This window comes from Calliphora vicina, chromosome 4 (assembly GCF_958450345.1).
Source record: "Calliphora vicina chromosome 4, idCalVici1.1, whole genome shotgun sequence".
NCBI lineage: Eukaryota > Metazoa > Arthropoda > Insecta > Diptera > Calliphoridae > Calliphora > Calliphora vicina.
In genome coordinates this window covers 104,143,026-104,158,754 of record NC_088783.1, presented here as the reverse complement: position 1 = coordinate 104,158,754, position 15,729 = coordinate 104,143,026, and the positions used below count along the sequence as shown (strand labels likewise).

Sequence of the window (15,729 nt, the reverse complement as noted above, 5' to 3'; positions counted from 1 at the left end):
AATTCGAGTGATTCTTAACGCAACCGTGTAAACTTTGATAATGTTTCATATCGCAAAATGTATGAAAAAGTAAAAACAAGCAGTATGATAAGTTTTTTTTTTAAATTTTAACTACGCGTTTGCATGCTCTGTCTTGATAAAGATATGACTGGAATTCACCCTGTGTTTTTAAAAAAACCGGTTCTGATTGTTTTCATTTAAAAAAACCGGTTAAACGTTTTCGGGTTTTGTCTTAAAATAAACCGGTTAACCGGCTTATATTACATTTGTTTTTAATAAGAAAAAGGTCTCCTAAAATTTATTTTTATTTATGGAAGCTAATAGGTAATATGTTAAGAATTGTATACTAAATCTTCGGAAATTTAGAATTTTTTAATTCTTAAGGCTCTATATTTATGCAATTATTTTATATATTTTACGAAATATTGTCAAATGCTAAAATTTTCTATACAATAAATCAATATTTTTAGAAATGGTAGCTTTAGCAAATATATTTCATTAAATCTGGTTAACCGTCTTACAAAAAGCGGTTTCTCAAAAAACCGAAAAGTTAATAAAACCGAAACCGGCGGAGTTTACAAAGATGAAAAAACCAGTTGACCGGTTTTCGGTTTCGGTTTTAGATACTCTATTTCCCAATATTAATTTGAATTTCTTTGTTTCGATTTGTATTTAGGTAATATTCAGCCTTATCATGTAAGGCGTAGTCGTTTTACGACAACGACAGTTTCGTACTAGATTAAAGAAATTATTCAAACTGTATCATTAATCTAGTACGAAACTGTCGTTGTCGTAAAACGACTACGCCTTACATGATAAGGCTGATTAAGTATGAAAAATTACTATGTATATCCAATATAAACTTTTGTTCTACACTGTATCTATTTCTAAAAATACACATTTACATATTTAATTAATACAAATTCTTTAAATTTGTATAAACAAAAATCTCATATACAACAACAAAATATTATCTAATAAATATATGATCTAAAAAAAAACTATATTCTATAAAAATACAACAAAAATAACTGCATTAACATTATTTTTATTACACACTACCAGTATATAATTTCTCTCACCAAAAATGGCCATTTTGAAAGCAAAAACAAAAGTACAAAAATCATTTCACATTTATCATCCCTGTTACACATTGTGTGGAAAAGAACAACTACCCGTACAAAAACAAAACAACTAAATAATAACAAAATAACAATTAAAGCACAACTATATACATAAATGAGACAAGACTACATACTAGATAAAAAAGATATATATGTATAAAAAAAATAAAAACAATAACAAAACAAATATGCCAGATTCAATAAACAAACATGTTGTCAACTGTTCGCAAAAGCTCAACAATGCTAATTCTGGAATAACAACTAAAAAAAACGCTTAAATGAAAGCTTTGTATACTCGTATCTATTAAAAATTAATTTTAGGAAAAAAATAACGTGATTTGTATATTTTACAATAACTGTTCGCACGAATTGTTTTGTGATGAAAATCCAAATTTTTATTTGCTCTTTAAAGTAATTTTTATCGTAATTTGCTTTTGCTTGCTTTTCTTTTTTTGGTAATTAAATTGTTTCATGCAAAGTTTTGGTTTTGAAACTTGGGTTAAAGTAATTGTTTTTAGTAAATTTTGGTTTATTAATTACATTTTCTCACGATTAAGAAATATTTGAAGGTTTAAAACTTAAGCAATATTCAAGTAATAAATATGTAGATATGTATTAAATAAATAGAACATTTAAACAACTGGGAGTATATTATATTCAAAAACACTTATATGTACATACATACTCGAATGTGATAATTGTTGAAACAAAATTGGTCAATTCACAAGGTCTCATATCATGTCGTATTGTCATAATATCCGAATATTTCAAAATGTTATCGCTTTCTAAGCCAAAAATTTATGTTTATTGTGTTATCGTAACAAACCAGCACAGATCTGCGCCTAACGCCTAAATGTCGGTTAAGCCAAGCCGCAGAGTCGTTAATATTAGCACATTATGACAATATGACATGATAAGAGACCTTGTGAATTGACCAAATATATATTTGTTTCATATCAACAGCTTTGTTCCTGTATTTGTCACTAAAAATGTGCATAATTTTTAAAAAATTTTATTGAAATATTTTTAACCGTTACCTTGTGCAAATATTTAACAGAATATACAAGAGTGCCATTATCAAATGATATTTATTGGATTTTAAAGGTCGCCAAGGAAAACTAATCACTTCTACTAGAAATTTTTTGTTTAGTAAAGAATATCCAGGGAATACATACATATAAACCCCTCTATCTAAAAAAAATACAAGTTTTCAGGAGAACAAAAAACTGTTTATATCTTCTACAATATATTGTTAAAGCCGCCACTTAATTCTATATATAGAAATATTTTAGAATTTTTGCATTATTGGCAAACATTTTATAGATAGTGTTTTTTGTTACAAAAATATTAAGTTTGTGTTAATAAAACTTATAGATGTAAGAAATACATTTTAAATTGGATTTAATTTGTGACATCGGGTCAAATATATATGTATAAACTTAAAATGGGCGATATCTCGAAAACGCTTTAGTCAATTTATAATTTTTGGTTATATTTCTGAACACCATCTACAAATTAGCAAAAATTCATATTTTATAAGTCAGAATTAGACAAAATAATGGAATTAAAAAGTAATTATTCAAAAAGATACAGTTTTGCATTCAGAAATAAAGGGTGTCTCAGAAAGAATGTACTTTTTCATTTTAAAATAAAAGCACGTATTTTTTGAGGTAGTTGTGATTGTTTTATTTGATTGTAAAGAAGACATGTTCCGATTAAGTATGGAATAAATTTTCCGTCAAATGACCCCCACGGCTCTGACAAAGGCCATTACTTTTTTCATGAAATTGTCCATGACTTTTTCACAGAGATGTGGCTGTATCTCACCGATGACCCGTTGGATTTCGGATTTGAGCTCAGGAATTGAACAAATCGCACTGCTTTAAATCGCATGATCTTGGTGGCCAGTTGACATCAGAATTTCTGGAAATCGTTGCTGCAATAAATCGAATGTTGCATGTGCGGTGTGGCAGTTGGCACCGTAATGCTGAAATCACATGTCTTCCAGATTCATTCTGTCCACTTGAGGCCACAAGAACGCCGCCAAACCACACAGTTGCTAGTTCTGTATTTTTTTTTTCTCATTAATTGAATGAGCACAAAATTGGACAATTTTGTATATTCACAAAGCCATTCAGATGGAAATGGGCTTCATCGGAGAAGATGACTTTCAGCATCGCAGTCTCAGCATAACTTGCAAATGTTTGTAATAAGTTACCACGACTTCTGTAGAAGTTGTCAGAACGAGGAGGAGGATGAGACTATTTTTCATCTTCTTTGTCATTGTCCGGCATTAGGAGATCCCCGCCTAAGGTTTCTGGGACATCGTTCCCTAAATAGTCTTTCTGAGCTCTCGAATATGAGGCTTGAGGGCATTAATGCCTTTATATGAAGTACTAATTGGTTAAAAAGACCAGACACGAGGATCTCTTTAGAGTGACCTAATAACCGCCGACTCATTGGCACGTAACTTCTTAAGATATCCTCCCTCTCTCTTTCTTCAGACATCTCCTTCTTAAATTTTTTTTCAATCTTCTCCTTTTCTCTTTTTCACTTATATCTGTCCCTCTTTCTTCTGTTTTCTTCTGCTTTCAGGTAACATAAAGGGACCATTGCTTGGACCCATGTGAGCTGCTCTTCTTTTCTTCATTTCGTGGCTGCCTGGAAACCTAAACCTTCTTCTATCGCAACGCATTGTTTTTACGTAAAGCGCACCGGTTTTTAATATTCGGAATAAACATATGCGACAGCTGCACTCTTACTGAGACATCCTTTATATTTTTTTAACAAAGACAAAATACATAAATGTTAATAAAATTGCAAAAATATTTTTTTTTCTTAGAATTTCTATTACAGAAGTGGTTTGCCGAGATTGTTTGCAGAATATTGGGCAAACAAAAAGACATTTTATATAATCCCTCGTTATATAAACTTTTAGTGTTCACGCTTATTTTACAAAATATTTCCATACTTTAAGTAGCACAATAAATATGTAGCTAGAGTATTTTATATTAATTATCAACTCAAAGAGTATCAAATTAACAAAAACGTTATTCCAAAAACTTTTTAAACAACCAATTTCAATTCTTATTTATTTAAAATACTGTTGTATTTCATAATTAGCAATTATATGAGAAATATTAATTAAAGTTAATTAGTTACTAAAAACTTGTATATACAAAGTAGTTTAACACATTTTTCGAGGATCTCTTAATTGTCAAGTTCATGTTCGAGACAGACATTTGAAATGTGAATATGCACATTTTCTTATTAATCTAATAAAGTTCGCATTTGCTGATTGCGGGACTAGGATTTTCCTGCAAATGCATGTTTGTAGTTAGTAACACAAAATTTTACCAAATACATTTCCGAATCAGATGATTTTGCTGTTATGAGTATGTAATTTTCATATTCAAATATTTTTATTGCATTTTTTAAATTAATAAAAACTTATATTTTTCCATTTGTAGTGAATGAAAATCTCAGCCCTGCTGATCAGATTATAATAAATATATGACGTTTAAATCTATGCGATATTGATTTTTGAAAGTAGAAAGCTTTTTATCAGTTACCAGCAATTTTTTCTTGAAACTAAATAAACAGCTTCAAACGTGTTAAAAGTAATGGTACAATCGTTTGGAAACCTTTGGATAGTGTTGAGTCATTAAGATTCAATCAAGTTGGTTCTGTTGGCGAACAAGGCCATAACTATAGTTTAAATTTAAAAATTAACGCTATTTAATTTGCTTTGAAAACCTTGAAACTTGACAAAAAAAATCTACTACAAATATTATAGAGGACAAATATAAAATTTTACTGATGATTTGAAGAAATAACATTGAAATCCTAAAACAAACAACATCTTGAATATTTTCTAAAATAAGTATTCGATTGCAAAATTATGGATATCTTAAATGGAACCAACGATTATTTGATTTTGTCCAAAATGTATTAATTCGATAGAAGGACTTACGCCTACTAATTTTTGGTAACTATCATTTTTAAATAAAATTGCAAACATATACAATTAGCTACAACTTTACATTGAGAATTATATACAAACTACACATTAAGAAAGAATTGTTAGAATTTGTATTTGCATAAGAAAAACTGATGTTTAAAATAATATAATCAAAAAATTTAAATATGTGTGTTTTTGCTTCCAAGGTCATTGAAATAAAAGTTTTTTATGAGTAATATTTTTAATACACTAAATTATGGTTTATTAAGCAACAAATCTTAAATGCATTTGTTCTTGAACGCTTTCCTTTCTACATAAAACGCAAATTTAGCATCACTGCGAAATACAGACTGTATTCTAAACAGTTGTTGTTTTTGTATGTATTATATTCAGTTAAGGTGGTAGTTGTAGTTGTTTTTTATAGTTTTTGTTTTTGTATGTATTTTTTTATTGTCGTGCATAGCAAAATTATTGTTGTTTTTTCTGAATGAAGGTTTGCACAATTTCAGGTCGTTGCTACTTGCAATATTGAAAATTCTATTTTTTTCATATGAAATAAATTTCTTTTTTATTAATAGCAAATCAAAAGAAAATATACATATAACGAAATTGCTTAAAAGTGAAGAAATAAAGGGAAATGTAACCAAAAAGAAGCAAGCAACCATTTTAATTTTAACTCTCATATCATAACACCTGGCAACCATTATGAAAACAACAACAATACCAACTTCAAGCGACAAGAAAAATAATAAGGGCAAAATAAATACAAAAGATAAACCCGAAAGAAAGAAAAAATATATGTATTTAAGCCCCAGAAAGTAGTGGCAGCTGTATTGGCAAAAGTAAAATAATAATAGCTTCAATTTCTTTTCATAAATATTTTGTGATATTTTTAAAAGTTGTTAGTATATTTTTCTTGGGGTACATAATAATTTTAAGTTTAAACTTACCTTTTCCTGCTCATTTTGTGGAGTCATACACGCGGGACTGGGCTGAGCACTCATTATAAATCACACCTTTTTTCTATTTTTGTGGAGAAACACAAAGAAATTAATTGCTTTATATTTTTGCTTTTCTTTTGCTTTTAATCTCTGACTTTGTTTAATTTTGCTGTGTTTTTTCACCTATAAAATTAAATTTATTCAAATTATCACCTTTTTTCTCAACAATAATTTATTTAATATATGTATTTTATATTATATATTTTTTCCGTCACCCTCGAGAAAAAAATTAAATTTATATATTTCTTTTTTACTTTTTTTCTTTGTTCTTATATGTGTGTATTTAATTTCATGCACGTAGTCTTTAAATTTTTTTCACGAAGACTCTGTACAGAAAAAATATGTCACTTTTCAAATGAAGTTTTTGCTAATTATCAGGCTAAAACTTACTTTTATTTTATTAATTTTATAAAATTTAATACGTTTTATTATTTTTATGACAATTTTTAGACTGATTTTCACCGTTATGTATATTAAAATCACAATTATATATTTTTCTTCCTTTTTTTCAGAGTTTCACTTTTTCTCTAGAGATCTTTTTACCGAATATTTTTTCTTTTCGCTTTGCTGCTTATAATAATGCTTCTTCTTTTTTGTTCGTGATATGCGCAAATGTCATATGTTTTTGTTGTGCTGAATAGTGCTGAATGTTTACAGCGTTGTATTTGATTTTTTTTTTGTCTTCTCAATAGAAAATAATAAAAAGGAAAAAATTGTCCCATTTTTTGAATATTTTTATCAATCTGGCAACTTTATACTCCGCCTCAAGCGGCTGATATCAGCAGCTCACATGCTCACGCCTGTGTATTTCTTATGGGAATATTTTGGCTGGGGTCATCAAATCTAAATCGTAAAATCTTAAAATAAAAAAAAATGGTTTTGCTGATGTCAGCCACACATGTCAGCCGCGGTGTTGCCACTTGTTGGTTCAAATAAAAATTGTATTAAAACCAACAAATGGTAACACCGCGGCACGAAACAAATAATCGTCTACAACACCTTCATTGATAATCGGTAACCATCAAAGTAAATTAATTTACTTTGGTAACCATTATAACAATAATGTGTTGACAGGGTTCTATTTAATAATACATTTTGCTCATTAAGGTGTTATCAGACAACATATATTTTACAAATGTACTGTCAAATTTTCCATCTGTAAAAGTTGTACACATCGCACAGTGGGTTCAATGGTACCCAAAGGGAACAAATCAAGATCTCCGCAACAGTTTATATTTTTATAATTTTTTTTCTGTTACTATTCATATTTTCTGTATTGCCGGCCTTCGGCCAATCGAAGGGACTTCAAACTCTGGGGTGTATCGATCACCGCCTTCGCTAAAATCACTTTTTCTGTATATCAAAATTTTCTGAAATACTGTCATATAAATTCAAAAAGGAATTTTTGGTTCACAATATTTATAAACAGTTCCATATTATATATCATATTAAAGGTATTTTGAAGCACTATTCAATGATACCCATAATGATCAGATTATTTACCAAATACATGAGAAATTTACTATTATATATACTGACTTTAAATGCCTATAACTCGTAAACTAAAAGAGAGCAGGCAAAAATGTTAACATTTTTGTACTTATAATTATGAGAGCTATAAACACCAACACAAAATATTAAAATGCAAGCTGTTTCGATGATCTTAATTTATGCCAAAAAAAATTCTCACAACACAATTTATAGTCACTCAGTGTTTTTATACACCTTTATAGTTCATAGAAATACACACACTTAATAATGTATAAGAATGCAGTTATTGTTAACTCTAAACAGCGCTTATGATAAACTGACTACCGACGACAACTACTGCCACTATTCAGCGCCATCTTCTTTCAAGTAGCTTCTTAACGGACAAAACTAGAATATTCGAATTCTAGAGTTTTTAGCAGCTTCAATGTTAAAGTTAGCAGCTGTCAAACAATACTGCATCCAATTCTACAAATTAAAATCTATTTAACCATTGTTAAAAACCATACCAAAGTTCAATAATTTTTCTGTAATTCAATACAAAATATAAAACAACTATTAAAAGAAAGAAAATTAAAACATAAAGTTGAAAACAAAGAACCGTTATTTATATACGTTTTTGCTGATATTAAGAAATAAAAATTGCATGTATGAACGGGATTATAGCAAAAAAGTCGCTGCAATTCTTTAAACGCACTTTTCTATGCAAAACTAAAATCGCTAAATTTGACAGAAAACGAGCTAAATTACCATCACTGCAAATAAATGCCACACGCAAAATAGAACAAACAAGAATTGGGAATAGAAGCAACACAATATTTAGAAAATTTAAAATTTCATTGACAAAAATTGGTTTATTGTGAAATTAAATAAAATTTCTACAGAAAATTAGCAAGATAACATAGTTTCCGCTAGACAAAAGGTAATATAACATTTCTAACAATATAATTAATATAAAAATACGAAAGCTAAAAATAAGAGTAGCAAAGAGCCAGAAACAAGAGAATACCAAGAGGAAAAAAATAACAACAACAATCCATACAAAGCATTCGGTGCTGTAAGCAGAAAAAAGATAATGAAAATTATTCCAAAATTTAAAGCAATATAGTATATAAGTAAATAATTTGGCAAATTATTGTTCTTTGCCGTTAACACGACCAATTTAATTTTCTTAAAAAAGAAATTCACATTTCGTTTAACACTCAACCATTGCAGGTGTGAGCACTGTACGTCCGAACGAGTAGAATAAACCAAAACATAAAAAAAGAAGAATCATAACAAAAAACAAAGCATTGTTTTTTACTTGAGCTCAAAGAACGAAAGAATATCTTTTTGCGTAGAACTTCTTACAACTCTAAAGTCCATCAACAAAACTCTACAGGGTCAAGATGAAAATTACTGTAACAACCACAACGGATAAAATCTTTTTTCTTGATGTTTCGGAGGAATTGGAACTGGAAAATTTTAAAGCCTTTTGTGAGGTGGAATCTGGTATTACCGGCTCACAAATGGTTGTTGTCTTCAATGGCAAGCCATTGATCGACAACCAGAAGCCTCTGAAACATTTTGGCATAAAAGATGGCGATTGTGTGATGTTACAAATACAACGTCCACCACAAGCCGCCAGATCCAACATTTCAGCTGCTGGTCGTGGTACTCCAATGGATTTGGGTAAGTCATAATTTTGTTTAACTAATTATGTATGAATGTATGAATTTGCCAAGAAGAAATTGTAATTGAATATTGCAATGTAGGCGCAGTAATTCCAAATAAGTGCACAAAAATTGCGTTATATACACACAAATAAATTATTTGGTGTTGTTACTACTGTGGTGTGATTGGTGTTTTTTTTTTTTTTTTGTTTTACAACATTTATTTATATTTGTCATCCATTTATTTATGACTTGTTTATATGTCTGTCCGCCTGGCCATTTCGAACGACATACTACATATGAAATGAAATTTGTTTAAGTGTTTGTGTAATATTTGTTTTGGACTTTCAGAACTGGGTCAATGCGCTGAAATGTGCGTATACATTATATATTCTATGTAATTATTTTTATTTTTAAAATTCTACTTTATTCCAAAGAAGAAAAAATAAAAATTGCATGCAATTAAACTAAAACAACCATAAGAAGCAAAGAATCAATCGAGAAAATGCACAGATGATTCAGGGACCTACATTTTAGGGTCTTAGTTATTTCCAATTTTTTTATTTGTCCTTTGACTTGTTCTAAAATAACTACACCATTTTCAATAAAATTTGGGAAGTTTCTAATTGTATTTCAGACATTTCTAATAGTTCCATTTCTGAATATTCCAATTATATTTCAGAAATTTATAATTGCACCTACATATGTAGGTATTTCAGAATTTTCCATTTGTATATCAGAAATTTTCATGTGCATTCTAATACAATTTTCAGATTTTCAAATTTCCAAAATGCAATTAGAAAATTCTGAAATACATTTGGAAAATTCTAAAATACAATAATTAGCAAAATTTGAAACACAAATGAAAGTTTCTGAAAAAAATTTGGAAAATTCTGAACAGAAATTTCTGAAATACTATTAGAAACTTCCAAAATACATTTGGAAATGGTGTAGTTCTAGAGTAGGCGCGGTTCCAGAGGGGGTGAAATAAGAATTCCCCCCAAAACCGAAATTTTTTTCTTATAAAAAAGTAAAAAAAAAGGAAATAGGTATGTAGAACTAATTTTAATTTTTTCTCCCCCCAAATGGTTGACCTGGATCCGCGATTGTTCTAGAGTGTAATCAGAAACTCTTCAGATTCTTTAACTAATGATGTAGCAATTACTTCGGGAACCAGTTCTGTGAACACTATTGTGATTATAAAGTGCTTAGGGCTTTTAAGAAACCAATTCTATGGTATTAGTTATAAATTGGTTCTATGTTTTTTGAACCGCCTTAAAAACGTTTAGTTGTTGTTGTAGCAGCAGTGATTGCTGAGTTGACAGTCCTTAGCCGAGTGAACTCGGGTCATTCCGGTGCGTAGAACCGGCTGTCGTGGGAATGTTTAGTTATTGACTATGGTGTTTGGAAAAATAAACAAATCTAGTCAAAAAATTGAAATCATTAAGGTTGTTCACGGTTGCTTGGTTATCGGGTTATAAAATTAAAAACAACCTCTGTGTACCGTGAACACCCTTTTGAGTTGGTTAATTTTAAATATTGAAATACTTGAAAGTTAGTTTATGACATGTAGTATGTAGTTTGCTCTTCATAGATGTAAATGTTAAAGGTTTTTACATTTATAGACAGAGCCGACACCGACCAGTGACATGTATTGATGGAAAACTAATGTCCATTATCTTCTGAAAATATATTTTCAAGCGATATAATTTCTTAACGTACAAGTTCGAATTTACAACTGCCCATGAGTTTGAAACTTGCAAACGTGTTATACCATCTAGCCACGTCATTGTAGAGTGCTTCATCAAGAAAATATATGGAGGGGAGATGGTGGTAGCTACTCTGAATAAAATTACCGAAAGAGTATCTTTAAAAAAATTACAAAAGTATATTCATTGGCCTAATACGGTAGTTTTCCACAAATACTCTCAGTTGACAGGGTTTGTTTGGTATTGAAAATGGGAAATATCGTTGCAAATGGGAATTTCACCCCATACAAATGTCCCCCGGAATACTGTTTGAGCAGTCAAAAATATGTTGATTATGCGGCAATCATCATAAAATTTTGCACAAATTAGTTCTAAGTACTCTGAAATTATACTGTAAAGTATGGCGAACATCGGGCGACATACATTTCATAATACATTCATAATTATCTCACGATATTATTTTGACATACGCATGTTTTATATGAACCCAAATGTTTCTAACAACTTTTGTGGGGATTGGTCCATAATTGATCCTACCCCCCATATAACCAATATATCTGAAAAATATGTATGTATTGATGGTGGGTATAAATTTCAATTATCTGGAGAACCCCCATGGCACAGAATATATACTTTGTACCCAAGGTTATTAACAGTTTTACTTTAGGTATTTTGAAAAGAAAAGAAAATTCTGGAGAACTTTAAATTGCATGGATATGGAAAACATGTATACTATTCGTCATCACTATGAGCTGGAGTTGGTAAATTAATAATAAAAAATAAACAACACAAATTGAATCATGGCATTTAATGACATCATATAAGTAACTTAAACAACTGGTAAAGGCGTTACACACACAACATTCATATGCATTGAACTTTATTTTGTTCGCTGTTCAATGTTAAGGTCAATGATGTTTAGTGCGAACGTAAACATTTAGGATTTTTTGCCAATTAAAACAATATTGTAGGTATAAACAACAAAATGTTTGAATGTTTTTTTTTTCTAAATATTTGTTTACAATAAATCACAAGAAAAACCCAGCAGCTGCAATTATTTTTTTCCTTAAAAAAACACAAAAATCTACTAAAACATTATTGAAATTTAATGAGATATTTCAATTTAAACTTACAGATGAAGCCGCCATACGTGACTTGGATTTCAGCAATATTAACATACCCGGAACCAGTTCGGGCAGTAGTGCTGGTGGTAACAGTGGCTATCGTTCTGGTTCCAATATTCTGGAATACAATGACACAGATGAATTCAATGTCAATTATGATGATGATCCAACAGCAGTGCGTAAAATGTTCCTTGATAATCCCGAATCATTGGCATTGTTGAAACAAAACAATCCCCGCTTGGCCGATGCTTTGTTATCGGGCAATATGGAGAGTTTTGAGAAGGTCTTAAAAGAACAAATTGATGCCAGAAAGGCTCGCAATGCTCAACGTTTGCGCATGTTACATGCCGATCCCTTTGATCCGGAAGCTCAACGCATGATTGAGGAGGAGATTAAGCAAAAGAATATTCAAGAAAATATGGCAGCCGCAATTGAAATGCATCCCGAAGTTTTTGGCACCGTTACAATGCTGTATGGTTTTTTTTTTAAATATATGTACATTGATTTTGATACTGATATTCAATTATGTTTGTTTATTTTATAGTTATATAAATTGCAAAGTGAATGGTGTTCCTGTTAAGGCTTTTGTGGATTCAGGTGCTCAAACTACCATTATGAGTTCGGCTTGTGCTCAACGTTGTAATGTTACACATTTAATTGATACCAAGTAATTTTCTTTGTTTTTGTTTGATCAAATATTTAATTTAATTTTTTTGGTTTGTTTGTTTTTCTTTCGTTTTAGATGGAGTGGTATAGCTAAAGGTGTTGGCACCCAACGTATTATTGGTCGCATTCATATGGGCAAATTACAAATAGAAAATGATTATTTAGTTTCAAGCTTTTCGGTTTTGGAACAACAACCCATGGACATGTTGCTGGGTTTGGATATGCTAAAAAGACATCAGGTAATTTTAGAGAAGACTTGTTTTTATATTGACTTCAGAAGCTTGCAAATGAGCAAAAGTATGGATAGTATTCCTACCAAATAGCAGTGATGTTTGAACCTAAGAAATTTATGTTCATGTTAAAAGCGATGGATAAGTTTGTCATTCCGTTTGTAATTTCTACATTTTTCATTCCCGTCCCTATAAAGTACATATAAATATTCTGGATCCTTATAGATAACGGAGTCGATTAAGCCATGTCCGGCTGTCTGTCTGTTGAAATCAATTTTCTGAAGACCCCAGATATCTTCGGGATCCAAATCTTCAATAATTCTGTCAGACATGCTTTCGAAAAGTTTGCTATTTAAAATCAGCAAAATCGGTACACAAATGGCTGAGATATGAGGAAAAAACCAGAACAACCTCGATGTTTGACCTATTTTTGACCTATATCCGTATTACTAAGTCATTAATATAGACAATATGGATAACTAATGATAGATATTTCAAAGACCTTTGCAATGACGTATATAAGACCATAGCCACCTACAATGGGTCAAAATCGAAAAAAATATTTTTAAGCCGATTTTTTTTTTCACCAAATGTTTTTTTCGCTAAAAATAAAAAATATTGAAAAAAACAAAAAAAAAATTAAAATTTTTAAAAATTTAAAAAAAATAATTTTAAAATTCGAAAATTTTTTTTTTCAAAAAATTAAAAAACCTAAAAATATTTAAAATTTTTATTTTGAATTATAATATAGCCAAATATAGCTCTCTCACTTGTTTTTTTAAATCGTTGAGAATAGTTAATTTTTATATTGAAATAATAAACGTTAAGTGGTGGCCAGTTTCTTATTTAAAACTTACCGAGTTATAAACAAACAAATTAAATCTCCTCTTAAAATTTCAGTGTAACATTGACTTGCAGACTAATGTTTTGCGCATTGGTACCACTGGTACGGAAACAAAATTCTTGCCCGAAAGTGAACTGCCCGAGTGTGCCCGCTTGTCGGGCAACTCAGAAGAAGATCTCAAAGTAATGGCAGAATCAGCCAATGACGCCGAAGAGCGTGCAATCAAAGATGCCATTGAGCAAAGTAAACGAGAAACGAGCAGTGGAGGTAAATTGAATAACTAATATTCAATGATCTCTAACATAATGATTTCTGTATGTTTAGCCTGCTCTACGAGTACAGCGAATGCAATTGCTGCTGGTGACAAATTTAGTGAAAGCGATGTAAATGATCTCGTTAAAATGGGCTTCAAACGTGACGACGTCATTACGGAACTTCGTAGAAATTATGGTAATAAAACTCAAGCTATTGCTGCACTCATAGCAAAAACTTTAAAATTTTAAAAGCAAAATAGACTTTTCTTGGACACACAACTCATTTATAGTTTTAGATTAAAAACAAAAACAACAAAAACAAAACTAAATTTAAGTTGAAATTTAATTGAACCATCTAATTTGAAATCACAATAATCATACATAAAATTAGATACTTGAAAATGGAAAAGGAAATAAATTTAATAAATAACAACAATAATTAAATTCAAAATTTAATAACAAAAAGCATTAAAACTAATTAAAAAAAGCCTACCATTTTAATTACGAACTACCTCAGGCTGGAAGCATTTCTTATAACATTTTTTTCTATAACCATATAAAGAAAAACATGAAATGAAAATATTTATTAAACAAAAAAAATTGCAAACAATAAAGTCATAAAACAAATACAAATAAAATGACTAGACATTTTATAAACAAAGAAACAAATATACAATAAAAAAGTTAATAAAACCAATGTACTGAATTTCATAAAAAAACAACAAAATATATTAAGAACAACAAACAACATCAACGAATCAAGCAAGATTTAAGAATTTTAAAACATATACATTTCTTACTCTTTTTTTTCTAGCTTGTAAGTAAATTTAATTTAAAAAAATCACTACGTAAATGATTTAGAAACATATTGTACTATAGAAATAAACATATACGCAAAATTATGAAAAAAAAAAAATAATAATAATTACCAAATATAATTGAAAAAATATTTGATTTTAAGAGTTTTGAAATTTTATATTTTATTTGTGTAATAAGTTTTTAAAAACTATTAGACAAAATATTATGGGGCTTGATTATTAAAAATATGCGAAAAAGTTTATCATGATCTGGTTAGAGTTTATAGTTCTACAAATTATAAAACAAACAAAAAGAAACGTATAAATATAACTATAATTGGTGGTTGCATAAGTTTCATTTCATTTAAAAAAAATATATATACATAGGTATACATTTGTTTGGTTAAGTAATATCCTTTTATAGTTTACTGGTTAAAATAAATAAAAATGAATTTAAGAAAAATAAAATGCAGTATTCTTTAATAATTACCTGTGTGTAATTTGATAAAATATCAATTGATAAAATATAATCCGTCATTAGTAAAAAGAATAAAATTCAGAAAAATCTTTTGCAACTCCTTCGTTATTTCGAGCGGCATTGTACAGTTGTAGAATCCAAAAATTTGATTAGCTTGTAATTTTAAAGTTTTGTCATTCAGTTACAAAAACATCGTTCGCAATGTGGGTTGTGTTTCACTTTTCTATCGATACTACAATGGAATGTGTTGTGATGAAATTAGGGAACTTGTTCCCGATACCCGTAGTTTCTCACGAAATACGCGTTCATCAGCAAGGGCTTATCCATTCGTGGTCGATTGGTCAGTGGTTCGCACAACACATTAAAGAGAACATTCGTTTTTAGCCGTACCGTCCGTATGT

At 29.6% G+C, this 15,729-nt stretch overlaps 2 protein-coding genes across 4 annotated transcripts in view; one reads left to right on the top strand and one right to left on the bottom strand.

The window, feature by feature from the left end:
- Positions 1-6,696, bottom strand: part of Rcd-1 (Required for cell differentiation 1) — a 33,191-nt gene extending 26,495 nt beyond the window's left edge. The window contains exons 1-2 of one of the 3 annotated variants that reach the window (XM_065506927.1): positions 6,477-6,696; positions 6,036-6,108 (exon numbers count right to left, since the gene is read on the bottom strand). In XM_065506927.1, the coding sequence (XP_065362999.1) occupies positions 6,036-6,089 (54 nt within the window). In that variant the 5' untranslated portion in view covers positions 6,090-6,108; positions 6,477-6,696. The other 2 variants (XM_065506925.1, XM_065506928.1) reach the window with 2 other exon arrangements.
- Positions 6,697-8,754: 2,058 nt separating this feature from the next.
- On the top strand, positions 8,755-15,318 carry rngo (DNA damage inducible 1 homolog rngo). Its single transcript, XM_065507201.1, has 6 exons — positions 8,755-9,245; positions 12,071-12,530; positions 12,604-12,726; positions 12,802-12,964; positions 13,856-14,066; positions 14,124-15,318. The coding sequence occupies exons 1-6, from the start codon at positions 8,963-8,965 to the stop codon at positions 14,300-14,302; spliced, it is 1,419 nt and encodes a 472-aa protein (XP_065363273.1). The 5' UTR covers positions 8,755-8,962; the 3' UTR covers positions 14,303-15,318.
- The last annotated feature ends 411 nt before the right edge of the window (positions 15,319-15,729 follow it).